The sequence below is a fragment of the Micropterus dolomieu genome, linkage group LG16, assembly GCF_021292245.1.
Source record: "Micropterus dolomieu isolate WLL.071019.BEF.003 ecotype Adirondacks linkage group LG16, ASM2129224v1, whole genome shotgun sequence".
Classification (NCBI taxonomy): Eukaryota; Metazoa; Chordata; class Actinopteri; order Centrarchiformes; family Centrarchidae; genus Micropterus; species Micropterus dolomieu.
The window spans coordinates 17,371,728-17,385,987 of record NC_060165.1 but is presented as its reverse complement, the minus strand read 5'-3'; the positions used below and the strand labels follow the sequence as shown (position 1 = coordinate 17,385,987).

Sequence of the window (14,260 nt, the reverse complement as noted above, 5' to 3'; positions counted from 1 at the left end):
TATTGTTATTATATGTTAGTTATAACATATACCGTTACCGTTGGTAGTTACATTACAGGACTAGATATTAGCACGCTACAGCCATTACAACAATTAGCTTTATGGCTAGTTCATACCTTAGCAAGCTAAAAGTAAACAGTTTGCTAGCTTGTTAGCTAACCAGTTGCTACTTTGGATCAAAGCACACACTTCAAACACAGCTAACCCCGCATGCTAAATGATTACAGAGAGTTAGCATTATTCCACATATGAACAGTAAGCTGTGACTTACAGAAAACTAGTTTAGCTGTTTTCTCCGTAGACAGGCAGGGACGCACACTGCGCTCCAGTCCGTGCACGTGTATACAGGTTGGAAAAAATGATGACGCGTATCGAAGAAGCAGCAACATGATTGGCTGCCAAGACCGTAACGTGTGGTTGGCTAGCGATCTCAAACCAGGAAGTTCGAGAGGAAATTGATGGTAAACAAGATGTTGCGGACAGGATAGTGTACAAATCAGTACTCTTAACATGTTTTATTTGGCATTCGGTTGTACGCTAAGCTTCTAAAAGTAAAGCAGGGTCTCTTTGCGTTGTAAAGTTTTATTCTCAAATAAAACTCAAAAATTTGACAGAAAGTGATGAGCAGCTGTTCCACCTGCTCAGTCTGCAGCCCTCCGCTCACTACTTCTTTAGCACAGACGTCCAGCATGTTGGACGCTGCCGCCGAGCAAATGATGGTCGATAAAGATTTCCAGGCAGCCTTTGAAACGTGCGAAAGAGGCCTGGAGATTCTCGCCAGCATGGACCAAGAGGACAACAGGTGAAAGTAGTGTGAATGCACCTTGCATCACTTGAATGCTCCCTGCAGCCTGAATGTGTCATGTCACTGTGTTTCTGTGTCTTGTCTCCTCAGATGTCGAGAATTTAAGGCCGGTTTCTGTATCTTAGGGATTCAAGCACAGGCTGAGTTAAATCAGTGGCATGGTGTCCTCTCCTGGGTGCTTCAACAGTATGAGCACCTGGAGAAAATACCAGCTAAAATAATGCAGATGTGGTAAGTAGACCTGCATTTAGTCGATTTCTTTATTTAACAGAAAATGAATTGGCAACAATTTAGATAATCAAGTGAAATGGTCTAACTCTCTTTTCTTCACCCAATTCTCTGGTTCCAACTTCGTAAATGTGAGCTTTGGCTGAAATATTTTTTTTCAGATTTTATAAAACTCTCAAGACAAAACAAGCTATTTGAAGACACTACCTTGGCCTCTGGGAAATTGTGATGGGTAACAATCTTCTGGTGTTTCATATATTTATGAATATAATCATTTTGTTGTAGCTCTGATTGTGAGGTATCTAAGGAATGCTCACATCACTGAATAACCAGGCCAGCAACAGGCAGGTAGATCTTTGGATTTGTTTTCCCTTTTCTTATTCTTGAATTTATTATTTTCTTTAAATAAGGAATACTATTTAATTGAAAATTAAAAAAAGGGAATTAGTAATAAAGAAATATAGACATTAGGGCTACGACTAATAGTTATTTTCATTATCAAATAATCTGCAGATTATTTTCTCGGTTAATAGTTTTGCCTAAAATTTGTCAGAAAATAGTTAAAAATTTCCATTATACTTTCCCAAAGTGGCATCTTCATAGTCCAAATTGCAAAGATATTTAATGTATTATCATAATATAACAAGAAAAGCAGCAAATCATCACATTTGCGAAGCTGAAATCAGTCAATATTTGCCATTTTTGCTTAATAAAAGACTGAAATGATTAACAGATTATCAAAGTGGTAGTAGCAGATTTCCTTTCTGTCGATTAACTAATCTATTTATCGACTAATCTTTTCAGCTGTAAAGTACATATTGAATATATGTCCTCTCAAATTTTTCCAGCATACTTCTTTACTCAAAAGTGGGAGAGCCAGCCGCGATGCAGGAGGCAGCCAGAGTTTGGTTACACTGTCCGTCCAATGGCAGAGCAACAGGGTTCGGGACGGTGGCAGAGCTGTACTTGCTGCATGTCCTCGTGCCTCTTGGACACAGAGACGAGGCTCTGGAGCTGATTGACGGTGAGGTTGGGAGCATTGCGTTCACAGAGGACCAGAGGCAGACGGCACTGGATGTTGTGGAAGAAAAAGAGAGACAGAATCAAGAGCCGCCTCTAAATCCCAGTCCAAACTCTGAGATCACTCCACATACGGTTTCAAGTCAAGGTCATACATTTCCATTCAGCCCTAATGACATGCATTATACTAAATCATATTAGAACAATTTAATGCAGACAGTGTCTCTGATTGTGTTTGTGTTCTACAGGAGCTGTAATCCATAAACTTCGAACCATGCTCAGGTTTTTCTACAGAAAACTTTCGTTGACCAGATCCGGCTCGTTCCCTCTCCGGAGAGTCTTTATGGCTGCTGTCCTTCTCTACATGCTTTTTCTTCGAATGGATCCAGGTTGGATTAAATTTTCTATGTAGCTCAGTTTCATCACAAGGCTTGTTGAAGTATAAAACATTTGATTCGGAATAAATCGGTTCTTTTCTTCCTGTTTTTTCACGCAGCTCTTCCGTCTTCATTCATGTGGATTTCCAAACTTCTTCAACTGCTCAAACAGATGTGGAGTGCCATGTGTGCACCGTACTATCAGGCTCTCACTCAGAGCAAAGAACTGTAAAAGACTGAAAATCACAATATGTTTTGTCCCTTTTTCAAGTTTCATTAAGCATGTTTAAACACCAGTCATATTAATGACCTAACAAGGATATTTCCAACAGTATATTTGCTATTTTCTGAGTTAGAATCAACAGACATTTGATCCCATCAAGATGCTCCACAGACTAAGAGACAGAGTCTTTACAGAGTCTTTACAATGCTTTTCTCATAAACTCACCTCTAGACCTCACTAACACATTCAGGATGCAGATCCAGATTGTTCATTCTGAAGCAAATCTCTCTTCTTCATAATACTAACTTTATTTAATCAGGAAAGTGCCCCACTGAGATTGAAATCTTTTAAAATATTTTTTTACAAGAGTGTCCTGGTCACACAGAATATAGTTACAAAACAGACTTATTGATGGAATAATTAAGGACCAACAAAAGAGATGTGATTTTAAGGATAATGTAAAACAGATAAAATAATGTCAGTCAGAATGCTTTACAAGTAAAATTTAAATAATCGTAGTATAGGAGTGGGAAAGGATAAAAGGAGCAAGATGAAGATCTTGATCTCATAAGAATACAGCTAAGAACTGACTTAAGAGTAAAAAAATTCTTTGCTCAAAGCTGTGCTTAAAAGTTAGTTATCAAGCATTATAGTCCTAATTTGAGTGAAGTGTCAGTCTTAGTGCTGATTTACGACACTTTGCTGTGCCGCAAACAGGATTTTGGATGATGATGTCACTGAGGACCAATCACTGAATAGATTTCATTATTTAAGAATATTCTCAGATAAATTCACATTGAATGGTGAAATTCCTAAAAGGAGTTTATATTCAACACACATTCAACAATAAAGAATTTTCAAGAGAATACATTATGATATAGGCCTACACATTAATAAATGAAAGATAAAGTTTATCTTTATATGAGCGCCATCATACGCCTACTACTCCTGTATTGCCGGCTATTTGCATGAATGGTGTTTGCTTCTGTGGGATTACGGGGGTGTTGTTGGGAAGTCGAAGAAATGCGTGACAATGTGTGGAGCTGTAGCCTAAGTGCTAAAATTGTTTCCATGACTATTCGGCTTATTGATGGTTGTGACGGCCACAATCATCTGCATTGCTGCGTTTGTCCTGTTGCAAATAAATGTGTCATCACTACCTTCAATTTAAAGAGGTGGTATTAAGCTCATTTTCAGGTTCAAAATCTTAATTAGGGGTTGTACCAGAATAGGTTTACATGGTTTAATTTTCAAAAAACACCATATTTTTCTCATACTGCGCATTGCTGCAGCTCCTCTTTTCACCCTATGTGTTGTACGCTCCGCTCTTGAGCTACAGATTGATGCATCTTACTTATACAAAATCTTTGTTGGGAGTTGCACATGCGCAGTTCCCAGGTAAGGACTACTAGTCAATCAGAAGCAGAGAAGGGCGGGTAATGAGAAACAAGGTAACGTGATCCAAATCAAAGCTGCTTCAGACTGTGACCGTAACCTAGCAGGTGGTATAAGTTACTACCAGTCCACAACATCATTGTTCCACATCTTACCATCAGGACTAAACGTTGAACTGTTGCCGGTGTTCTGACGATCTATGCTGCCTTGCCGAAAAATGCTACCATAGCGCAAATCAATAGACTCGACTCTACTCGGCCCTGCTCCGTTTTCCGTTGCAGATAGTACCCAGAGATAGAACGTAGCTTGTTGTCACAGCGACGTACTGTTCAATGCGACACACACACCAGCGATCCAGACAGCGTTCTCGTTAAAACGTTTCAACATTACTCAGAATGTAAAGACAGATAAGCGGTATGAAAACCTTCCAGCTGTGTTTTCCTCTGCCGTTGTTACTGCAGTGGTCTCACGCTCCTCCCGGGGGTTGGCACGGGCTCCCCCTGCAGCCACTTGCGGAGCTCCTCAACTCCGACAATATTCAAGCACATTTTTGTTCCGCCATCACTTCTCGTAAAACTGTCAATATTCAAAATCTACACAGCTGATTTCTCACCTCAAAACTTCTCAGAAGTGGATTTAGTGATGAAATTCCATACAAAAACTGTAAAATATAAAACTTTCTGTTGCTGGCCTCTGTCTGGTGCAGCAATGATGATGCAGTGAATAGTGAATATTCTCTCTAACCAGTCAGCAGTCTGTCGTGTTTTCACGTTATATTTTAGTATCCCTCAGCCTGCTTGGGACCTTGAGGGAGGTGAGGTGAAAAGTACCAGGAAGCAGGTACAGGTACAACATTTCTACAATGGAAAACCAAACAAAGGCGAGTCGAGCCAAAGGGCCTCCTCTCAGACTAGCTTGGTTTGAGGGCGTGCCTGAACCCCTCTAGCTGCTTGGCAAGCTTTATGACGCGTTTTCATTGTGACGTCACAAGTAAAGGAAGTGAAGGGCTGGACTACAAACGAGCTGTTTTCAAGCGGTTCAGAGCAGAGTTTTCTGTGGGAGGTGGGAACTCCCTTTGGGCTGGACTTTGGGCTTTTTCACTTTGCAAACATGTTACATGCACAAAAAAGATACATAACTCAATAAAGGAGAGGGGAAAAGGCCAGAAAGCATAATACTACCTCTTTAACTGAAAACGCACTACTGTGCAATGTCAGTGATGAGATGACTTCCCTCACCAACTCGCTGACAAAGATTTTGCCTGCGCTGTCCGACCCCGTCTTATGAACTGCGCGTCGTCAGAATTCTTCTCACCTCTCCGCATGTCTCCACAGCGCCATCACAAGCCCTGGCAACTCCTAACCACTCGAGAGACCTCTGGAGCTCTCTTAAATAACTAGGAGAGTAAGAGGGATTCTATAGCTTTAAGAAATTTGATAACTTGCTGTTCTTAAATTTAAAAGTAGGAGTAAATTTCATGAATTCTCAGCACTTAAGACTAAAATGGCACTTTGATAAGCTTGATAAATACCGGCCCTGAATCCTCCACCTCTGCCTTTAGTTAAACGTGTAGTGTTGTTTCACGTTTAAATTGCGACACCATGTGAGATAAAGGAAATTTAGTAAATGTCACAAAAGGCTTATGAATCGGAATCAAATAACCTTTCTTGTACGTTTGATTTGTGTGAATATTATGGGTTAGTTCGTCCATAATTTATTGTCCACGCATGCAAACTTTTAAGTTTCGATTCCAGCAAAGCGACGCCAGGCGGCGAACCGAAACCTGTGAAACGGAAGTGAACCTACAGCTGACGCTCTGACGGTGATGTTTACTGTGAGAAGAGACTTAATTCTGTAAAATACAAGAAATTTATGTGTTTCTTTAGTGAAGTCTGTAGGCTACTGATGTTCTTCAGCGGGCGTTTCTCGTTAGTGACGGATCTCAGCTTCGGTAAGTAGACCGCAATCAGACTGTCAAATGATGATTTATGCTGTTAAATAATGCGTTTCTGAGAACATTTACCCGTGTACTGTACTGAGGTTCTTGTAGGTTACTTTATGCTACTTTATTCTTCTACTACACTACATGAGAGTGAAATATTACTCCACTATTTCATTTATTTATGTCAGTTACTTTGCAGATTGAAATTATTATAATCAACTAATAAATGATTCAAGATACTGAGTAATCAGTTAAAATAAGAGGATCTTTACCAGCTGCAACATTAAAGCGATGCTGACACATAATGCATCACTTATAATCCTATAATAGCCTACACACACAGTACACATATTCTGCATAGCCTAATGAATATTTTTACTTTTGGTACTTTAAGTACATTGATGCTAATAGGCCACTCTTGTGCTTTTACTTTTTTGAATGCAGGACTTTAATATATAACTATTTAAGTATAAGTAATAAGTATTTTTACACCGTGGTATTACCACTCCTTCCACCACTGTATATGAGACTGAAATATTACAAGAAAAATACACTAATACAAAAGCCCTGCAATCTGTGTTACCACTGTTGCTTCTATAAACTATGTAAATAAGTTAAAAAAAACTTGTTAGAAACACCAACACCTCAATATATAATTCAATATAATATAATTTAACTACAAACTCAAAACACAGAACTTGTGGGCTCTACCACAACCTGTAACAACGCAGCTTGTTACACATGATTTATGGTTTTTGGTCCCGTTCATCCGAGTTTCCTACTGCAACTGCATTTCACACAATTATTTTGCTCTTCACCACCAATAAATCCCTCATATGTGCAGCCATGACATACTGACAAACAAAATACTGACCTTGCATCTGTGTTAAATAAACCTGCTATTCATCTGCTGTTCGTGGGGAACATAAACTAAATAAAATATACAAGGGAGGTGGGTGTTCTGCACAGCTATATTAAAATTTGTACACACGCCAGTCAGCATTGGGACTTTACTGTAAAATATTTATTTTATTTTCAAACACGCAAATGCCCATTGGCATTCTGGGCCCCTAGGTGGGCACCTGATGGTAGACCCAGCCATCAATAACATGCTTGGTTCATCACAAAAAAGGTTATTTCAGTTTCTGATGGTCTGTCACAGGAATGAGAGGCCTCGCCAACTACTGTCTGTCCTGCTGTGTGAACACTTTACTGCAGACCTTCTCTGCTACCTGGGAGCTAGCAGACCTCCTGGACAAGTAAGACAATGAAATTGCATATTCATTATGATCCTGACATACAAAACATTAAATCCTTAATCACTGGGTGTCTGTGGGTCAGCAAGTCAGGCACATAAACACAAAAGAGCGGACAAGGAAACACACCATACATGGCACTGAATTAACATTAACTCTAAATAGTTTCCCGCTTTGATCCACAATACAGTGTTTATCGTTAAGATTTAAAGACTGAAGTTATGACTTATTCTAAGATTTTTACTCCCCCGTGAATCCTGATGAGTTGGCCAATTACCACATATATATTAAATATATATAGTAAATCAACACTGTGGCTCTCTGATTGGCCAGACGACAGGCCACTAAAGCAGCAGGAAGAACTTATTACTAATCAGAAATGATATATGAAACAATGTATCATGGGTGAACTCGTAAATTATTACTATAACTATCTTTAAAAAGGGGCTGTAAGAATAATTCTTCCTTTGTGTAGAGCACCTCAATGAGAGAGAACAGATGTAACTAAGTAAACTAATTTATTGTACAAACCAACAAATATTTAAACAGGAACCATAACAAAATCCTCCACTCTATACTGCTGCTTCACAATAATCTATAGACTGAATAATAAAAAACAACAAGAAATCCATGCAATTAATTCACTAAAATCAGTTCATTCACAATAGTGTCCACACTACAAACAGGCCTAGTTATAAAGTAGCAGAAGTATTACCAGATATTCCCTTTATAGATAGTCAGTGAAAGTAAATAATTGCTATAGATAAAAATTTAATGAAATGATAGCAGCCTTGTGAAGCAAAGAGGGGAGCGACAAGGCTATGTTAGCCAACATTAACATGTGCGCATGCTGTAAAAGTAATATAATGAAATGGTACCACATGTGATTGCGCCTTTGCAGTGTCAAACATAATGTTTTTGATGTGTAAGAACCTCAGAAATCCTAAGCATAGATACCTTAGTTCAATGACAACTTCAGAGATCTTCAAGATCTCAGAAAGGCACAGGTGTCAACCTGGAAACAAGGCTGCTTTTCTCAGGTGCTAAAAAATGAAGGCTAATGAGGGTTTATGAATTGTATAAGGTGGGAAGCAGCTGGTGTGAGAGCGGCCAGTAGTAACGTCCCCCTGCAGCTAAAGAAGGTTCTCGCAGACATGAAGAGCGACCTCCCTCAGCCTTCTCCCCATCATGACTTCCTCCACTGTCTGGACAGAAACTGCCTTCGACGTAGGGACTAGCAACTTACAAAATAAACGTCTCATACTGATGTGGTTTATCTCACAAGCTCTGACAATGAGGATGTTGTTTTGCAGTTTATGTGCAGCATGATGCTGATGAGGTTTTCCTCTCCATCCTGAACTTGATCCAACAACAGATGGATGACAAAAATCTGGTTCGGCTTTAATCATTAAGATTTATATCTTTATAATATCTTTATTTTTCACCAGTAAGTACACCATCTATATTTGCTTGCATTTGTTTTCTCTTCCAGGCTCTTGAAATCCATAATCTGTACAAGATTTGTGTGGAGACGTACCTGCAGTGTTTAGAGTGTTCCTCCGTCCAGACTCATACCAGCTACCTGCTCAGCCTGCCTCTGCATATAAAGGAAGATCGCAATTCTCTGGTGCCATTAATTGTTTGTTTAGATGTGGATTGTTTATGTTGAACATGTTGGGAAATACAGTCACTGGCTTTGTGCTGAAAGTTAAGTGGGAAGATTGATACCACTCTTATTTCTAAATTTGAAGCTACAGCTAGCAGCCAGTTAGCTTAGCATAGTATAAAGAGTGGTAAAGAGGGGGAAATGGCTAGCGTGGCTTTGTTCAAAGGTAACAAAATCCACGTTCCAGCACCTCTAATGCTCACTCATTAAAGGTTATATCTTGGTTGTTTATAATAATGTTATGAATAATAAGTGGCAATTTGTGGTTTTACAGGCATGATAAGACCCTCAAACCGGCCAAGAAGTACTCATAAACATAACTGCACACATTTTTACATGTTTGTTTTTGTACGGATTATCCTAATTAGATATAACATGTTAAATTGTAAAATTTAGAGTTGCTGGTGGGTGTGTTTTGTTTACCTGTCGACAGTGCTGGCCAGCTGTCCTTATGCTAAGCTTTTACAGGAGGTTATGTGTTGGACTTTTTAATGGCCAGTTACTAAGGAATTGTCCAGAATATAACCCTCTCTTAAAACAGCAAATTAATGTATTTACATTTCATCTTTTGTACAGATTAAAAAACAACATATAATGTGTTAATTACTGAGCTTTAAATGTTTTGGATGTGGTGGATTTTGTTAACTCTGGATAGAGCCAGGCTAGCTTTTCTCACCCCCTCCATTCTTTATGCTAAGCTAAGCTAACTGGCTGCCACTTTAACGTTTATCACACAGACGTGACAGTGGTCTTGATCAAAAAGTCAAACTTTACTTTGAACTGTCCTGAATTCGAACTTACAAGTATTCTTAACATGAACCTTTTTTAGGAAGGCTGCATGGCCTCCTTCTTTGAGCATCAAGAGCTACGGGGCATAGATTGCTGCTTTTGTGAACAATGTGGAACGAAGACTCCATCGAAACAGGTGAGGCTTGGTTTTGAATGCTTCCCAGAAAGTATGAACCAACATAGTTATACATCTTCTTCATTCTCAGGGTGTCAAATTGCTCTCCCTGCCTCGTATCTTGTGCGTGCACCTGAAAAGGTTTCGGAATAGCCATGGTTACACCCGAAAACTTGATTGCAGGGTTACCTTTCCAGAAACCTTTGACATCTTTGAGATTCTTAAAGGAGCATTCTCCCCAGACTTTGTCCAGGTACTTTTTTTTTTTTATGTATTTCAAAAATTATCTGAAGATTGTATATTTTGTCCTCCACAAGTTTAATTTGTTCTTCCAGAATGACTGCAAATACACTTTGCATGCAGTGGTAGTACATTCTGGTACTGCGATGTTCGGACACTATACTGCCTACGTTCGTCGCTGGGTGAACAAACGCTGGTACTATGCAAATGACAGCTCTGTAAAACAGGTACTTCCAATCTGACTCTCTCTCACATGAATGCAATTAATTTTTGTCTGGTTGACTTTTACTTTGTAAAAACATTTTTTAGAATTGAGCACTTCATAATCAATCACAATGCATTATTAGACATGATAGCTAAACTATGTAGATTCCAGTTTCAACATCTTCCAGATGTTTTGCATAAATACTGTATATCTTCAAAGTGTTAAAAGTCTCCATTGTGATTTTTTTTTTATCTGAAATGTCTAAGTTTTTCTCCCTAAATATAGCTTTTTTTGTATTATTATAATTCAGTTTTATGCAAATTTGTGATTAAGTTGGTCTTTGATTTGCATTTCAACACATAGGTCTCCTGGGAAGAAGTAAAGACATCGTATGGAGGACATTACAGGTAAAATGCTCAACATCAAGATCCACCTACCAGCACCTCTAAAGCACACTAATTAACACATTAAACAAACAAACGTCTTTTACTAAGCTATGCTAGCTAAACTAGCTAAGATAGGTAATTTTTCCTCTTAACTCCTGCTTCCAGTCTTGGGCAAGTTACTCAGAAATTGTAATACGTTACTAGTTACTTATTACTCCTAAAAAAAACGCAGTAATATTACTTTATTAGAGGGTGATAAAAGTAACTAGTTATGTTCCTTGTTATGTTACTATATTACTTTCAATACCCCCCCAAACAAAGCAGTCGCTCCCACTTTTTAACTAATATCATTTTCATAACAGCAGCAAGGAGTATGGTTTTTACAAAACATATAACGTTTCATCCACATGCATTTGTAAGAGCAGTATTCAGTGCTTTTACAAAACATAGCCTAAAACGTTGCTTAATGCCACTTTCTCTCATTAAGTGCATGAATCACTGGCAGTGGCAGTTAGAGTTTCTTTCTATAAGTTTCACGTTCCTGTGCGGCTTTAGCAGATGCAATAAATTAGATGTTTGCAGATGAAAATTGTTGTAGGTTGTAAACAAAGTTTACAACGGACAACAATGTTCTTCTTAGGCTGTGACACAGTAATTGCAATACTTATAGCTGTCAAAAGAACGCCTCTCTCCCTCGTTCTCCATTCTTCCTTGCTTCTTGGCTAACAGCTGATTTGAACAACACATGATCTGTGCCGCCGAACTGCCCCACAGTCGTGCATTCACGTCAAGGATGGTGCGTTCAGTAACGCAGCGTTACTTGGATAAGTAACTGTAATATTATTAATGTTTTGGAAATAGTAATCCCATACACTACTATTTACTGGAAAAAGTAAAATTATTACAGTAACGTGTTACTGAGTAACATTGGTCTTGATGCGAAGCTAAGCTAAGCATCTCCTGGCTACAGCTTCATATTCACCATACAGACATGAAAGTGATATTGATCTTCTCTAATTCTCTGCAAGAAAACAAATATTTCTTAAGATGTCGAACAATTCTTTTATTTTTGAGGAGGTTAGGTAATGACCTCTTTAAACAATTTCTGAGCTTAATGCAGAGAGTTATTCAGACTTTAATTTTTTCTTACATGAACAACTCAAATTCTGGGTTTAGCCTCATATTTAAAATTGTCTCTCTGAATACAGTTAACCATGCCTTCAGCAAAATGTTTAAAAAACAACATGTGACTCCTATTTTATGCCTGTTTAAACCAGCTTCCTGTTGCTGTTAGAGTTCAATTTCAAAATTTTTATTAATAACATTTAAAGCCTTAAATGCTTGACTCCTGCTGATATCATGCCGCTTTTATCTTCCCACTTGCGGAAAGAGCTTTAGATCTTTAGACAAAGCCTTATTGTCCGTTCCTCTGGGAAGATTAAAGACTAAAGGTGTTTTTGCCATTAGGGCTTTCAAAGTTTTGAACGCTTAAGCAGAGGAAATCCATCTTGCCTGTCACGTTGTCTTTCAACAGCTTTTTGCCTTTCACCTGGTAGTTATATTCTCACTTTTTATTCCTGTTTACTGTAATGAAATGTTCTTTTTGAGTTCCCTTTATCCCGTTTTCCTGCCCTAACTCTGAGAAGCATAACTTTGTTCTGTACATTTACATCAAAATGTTTAATGTTGTTATTTTTTTAAAGACCCACAGCGTACATGTTAATGTACAGAAGAGATTCAAGGGAGCAGGAACAACAACCTGAATTCTCCAGCTGAGTGGATGGATGCAGATGAATTAACTTGGCGTCACAAGTGCAATATTGGAATATAACCATAGGAATATAAACACTCATTTGCTTGAAATAATTCATTGGTAAAGGGTTTTCTATTTAATGATTTCCTCATTTCTGCCAAACACCAGTAGGTGGTGTTGAAGACTCAACACAGCAAAGGGTTTTCCACTTTCAGACCACACACACTGTGAACACACTTCAATGATAATGGGGGGTTGGTTTGAAGAGAATGCTTAGCTTAGATAGTCACTGTTTGGGGGGAAATACCTGCTATAGGACTCAGTGTTGATTTTCCTGACACTGCTGTATAATATATGAGTCACCCATGGAGAACAATGAATTCATTTTTTCTCACCTGGGCTGCCAAAAACAACAACAACAAAAAATCTCCTTCAGCATCTCACTCCGAGTTTATGTATCGCATTTTCTCACTACCTGCAGGCCTTTTACATGATATTATAAAACTGTTTTGGAATGACACCTTGATGTTTTTTCCGCTCTTGTTCGTACATCAACACCAGCACATCTCCCACCACCTTAGCTCAAAATGTACATGTATGCACTTAAGGTACTGAAAAGTGCCTGTTCTTTATATATTTGTTTTTCAAAAAGTATTGGGGAAACAACAAAAAATAGGTTAGACGTTGCAGACACAGCCACAGTGCTTAAATGCTCGGTATAGCCTGTCAGCAGAGCCTCTTAAGTTCCCTCTCGCTTCGCCAAGAGTCGGGGGACCGTGTGAAATGGTGCTTATGTGCTGCAGAGCTCTGACAGAATGGAACATGTCTGCACAGTGCCACAGGCAGCAGTCCTTATGCTTAGTCATCTCACTGCCATGTAGCTCAGGCGCAGCTTTCTGTTTAGGGGGTATCTTCCTCCCACATTCAGACCGAAGACCAGGGCTTGATGTGGATATTATGCTTCTAGATTTGAGTCACAGGTATTGTTCGATGTTTCACACTGAATTTGTGACTTCCCTCTGACTTGTACAAGTATGAAGCTGACATCGAAAACATTCATAATAATAAAGACTATTGACACATACTTAGAGACACATACTATTTTTACATGAGTACATCAATGAGTACATTGATGGAATTACAAGCAATATCATGCATTGTTATTATCTGTTATAAGTGTAGTATTTAGCAGCTTAAGAGCCAGATATTTCTCTCAGGATATTGTAGATGCCATAAACTGAATATAGAATTTTGGACTTTCGGTCATCAGGTGGCTAAAAACATGCCTCCAAATGAATTCCAATGTTGCTCCAATATCTGCGGGAGATGTAAATAAGCAGCTGTTAGCTAACACATTCTCCATGTAAGTTAAAAAGTGATCATATGTCATTGTAGTGTTCACAGCTTGTATTTGCTACCTCCAAATAGCCAAAAAATCTGTTATTGCAGGTGAAAGTGCAGAAGTATTGTCATCAGAATGTACTTCCAAGTAAAAGTACTCTATATGAATAATTATTATTTGATTACAGTGTTGGAAAATAACTGAGTACATTTATTGCAGTACTGTACTGTACTGTAGCCTCCAAATAATTCTACTCCACTACATTTCAGAGAGAAACATTGTACTTTTTGTTCCACTACATTTATCAAACACCAATTGGCTATGTGGTGGTTACTTTTCAGATTGCATCAATACTTCAATTTCCAAAAATATAAGATAAAACACTCAGGCATGTGAAATTTTCAACATTTAAATATTTATAATATTATATTTCAATATTATTAGTCCATTTTCCTAATAATACTACTGTACTTTCACCTGAGTACATTTTTGAATACTACACTTACTTGTAAAAGAGT

At 38.3% G+C, this 14,260-nt stretch overlaps 2 protein-coding genes across 2 annotated transcripts; both read left to right on the top strand.

Moving 5' to 3' along the window:
- The first annotated feature begins 417 nt into the window (after window positions 1-417).
- Window positions 418-2,679, top strand: pex26 (peroxisomal biogenesis factor 26). The gene is made up of 5 exons (XM_046071909.1): window positions 418-802; window positions 896-1,036; window positions 1,882-2,201; window positions 2,302-2,442; window positions 2,550-2,679. Exons 1-5 carry the CDS (start codon window positions 621-623, stop codon window positions 2,660-2,662), a joined length of 897 nt encoding a protein of 298 aa, XP_045927865.1. The 5' UTR covers window positions 418-620; the 3' UTR covers window positions 2,663-2,679.
- A 2,522-nt stretch (window positions 2,680-5,201) lies between these two features.
- LOC123985171 (ubl carboxyl-terminal hydrolase 18-like) lies at window positions 5,202-12,920 on the top strand. Its single transcript, XM_046072588.1, has 10 exons — window positions 5,202-5,999; window positions 7,153-7,249; window positions 8,331-8,473; window positions 8,560-8,639; window positions 8,739-8,873; window positions 9,742-9,837; window positions 9,908-10,069; window positions 10,152-10,283; window positions 10,625-10,668; window positions 12,351-12,920. The coding sequence occupies exons 1-10, from the start codon at window positions 5,921-5,923 to the stop codon at window positions 12,421-12,423; spliced, it is 1,041 nt and encodes a 346-aa protein (XP_045928544.1). The 5' UTR covers window positions 5,202-5,920; the 3' UTR covers window positions 12,424-12,920.
- Window positions 12,921-14,260: the final 1,340 nt, after the last annotated feature.

Bases quoted from the DNA above. Each gene is read 5' to 3' on its own strand.
- pex26 (XM_046071909.1), top strand. From the start codon at position 621: ATGAGCAGCTGTTCCACCTGCTCAGTCTGCAGCCCTCCGCTCACTACT. The intron at 1,037-1,881 runs GTAAGTAGACCT...AAATTTTTCCAG, and splicing joins GCTAAAATAATGCAGATGTG to CATACTTCTTTACTCAAAAG. The intron at 2,443-2,549 runs GTTGGATTAAAT...TTTTTCACGCAG, and splicing joins TTTTCTTCGAATGGATCCAG to CTCTTCCGTCTTCATTCATG.
- LOC123985171 (XM_046072588.1), top strand. From the start codon at position 5,921: ATGTGTTTCTTTAGTGAAGTCTGTAGGCTACTGATGTTCTTCAGCGGG. The intron at 8,474-8,559 runs GTAGGGACTAGC...GTTGTTTTGCAG, and splicing joins GGACAGAAACTGCCTTCGAC to TTTATGTGCAGCATGATGCT. The intron at 8,874-9,741 runs GTGCCATTAATT...AACCTTTTTTAG, and splicing joins AGGAAGATCGCAATTCTCTG to GAAGGCTGCATGGCCTCCTT.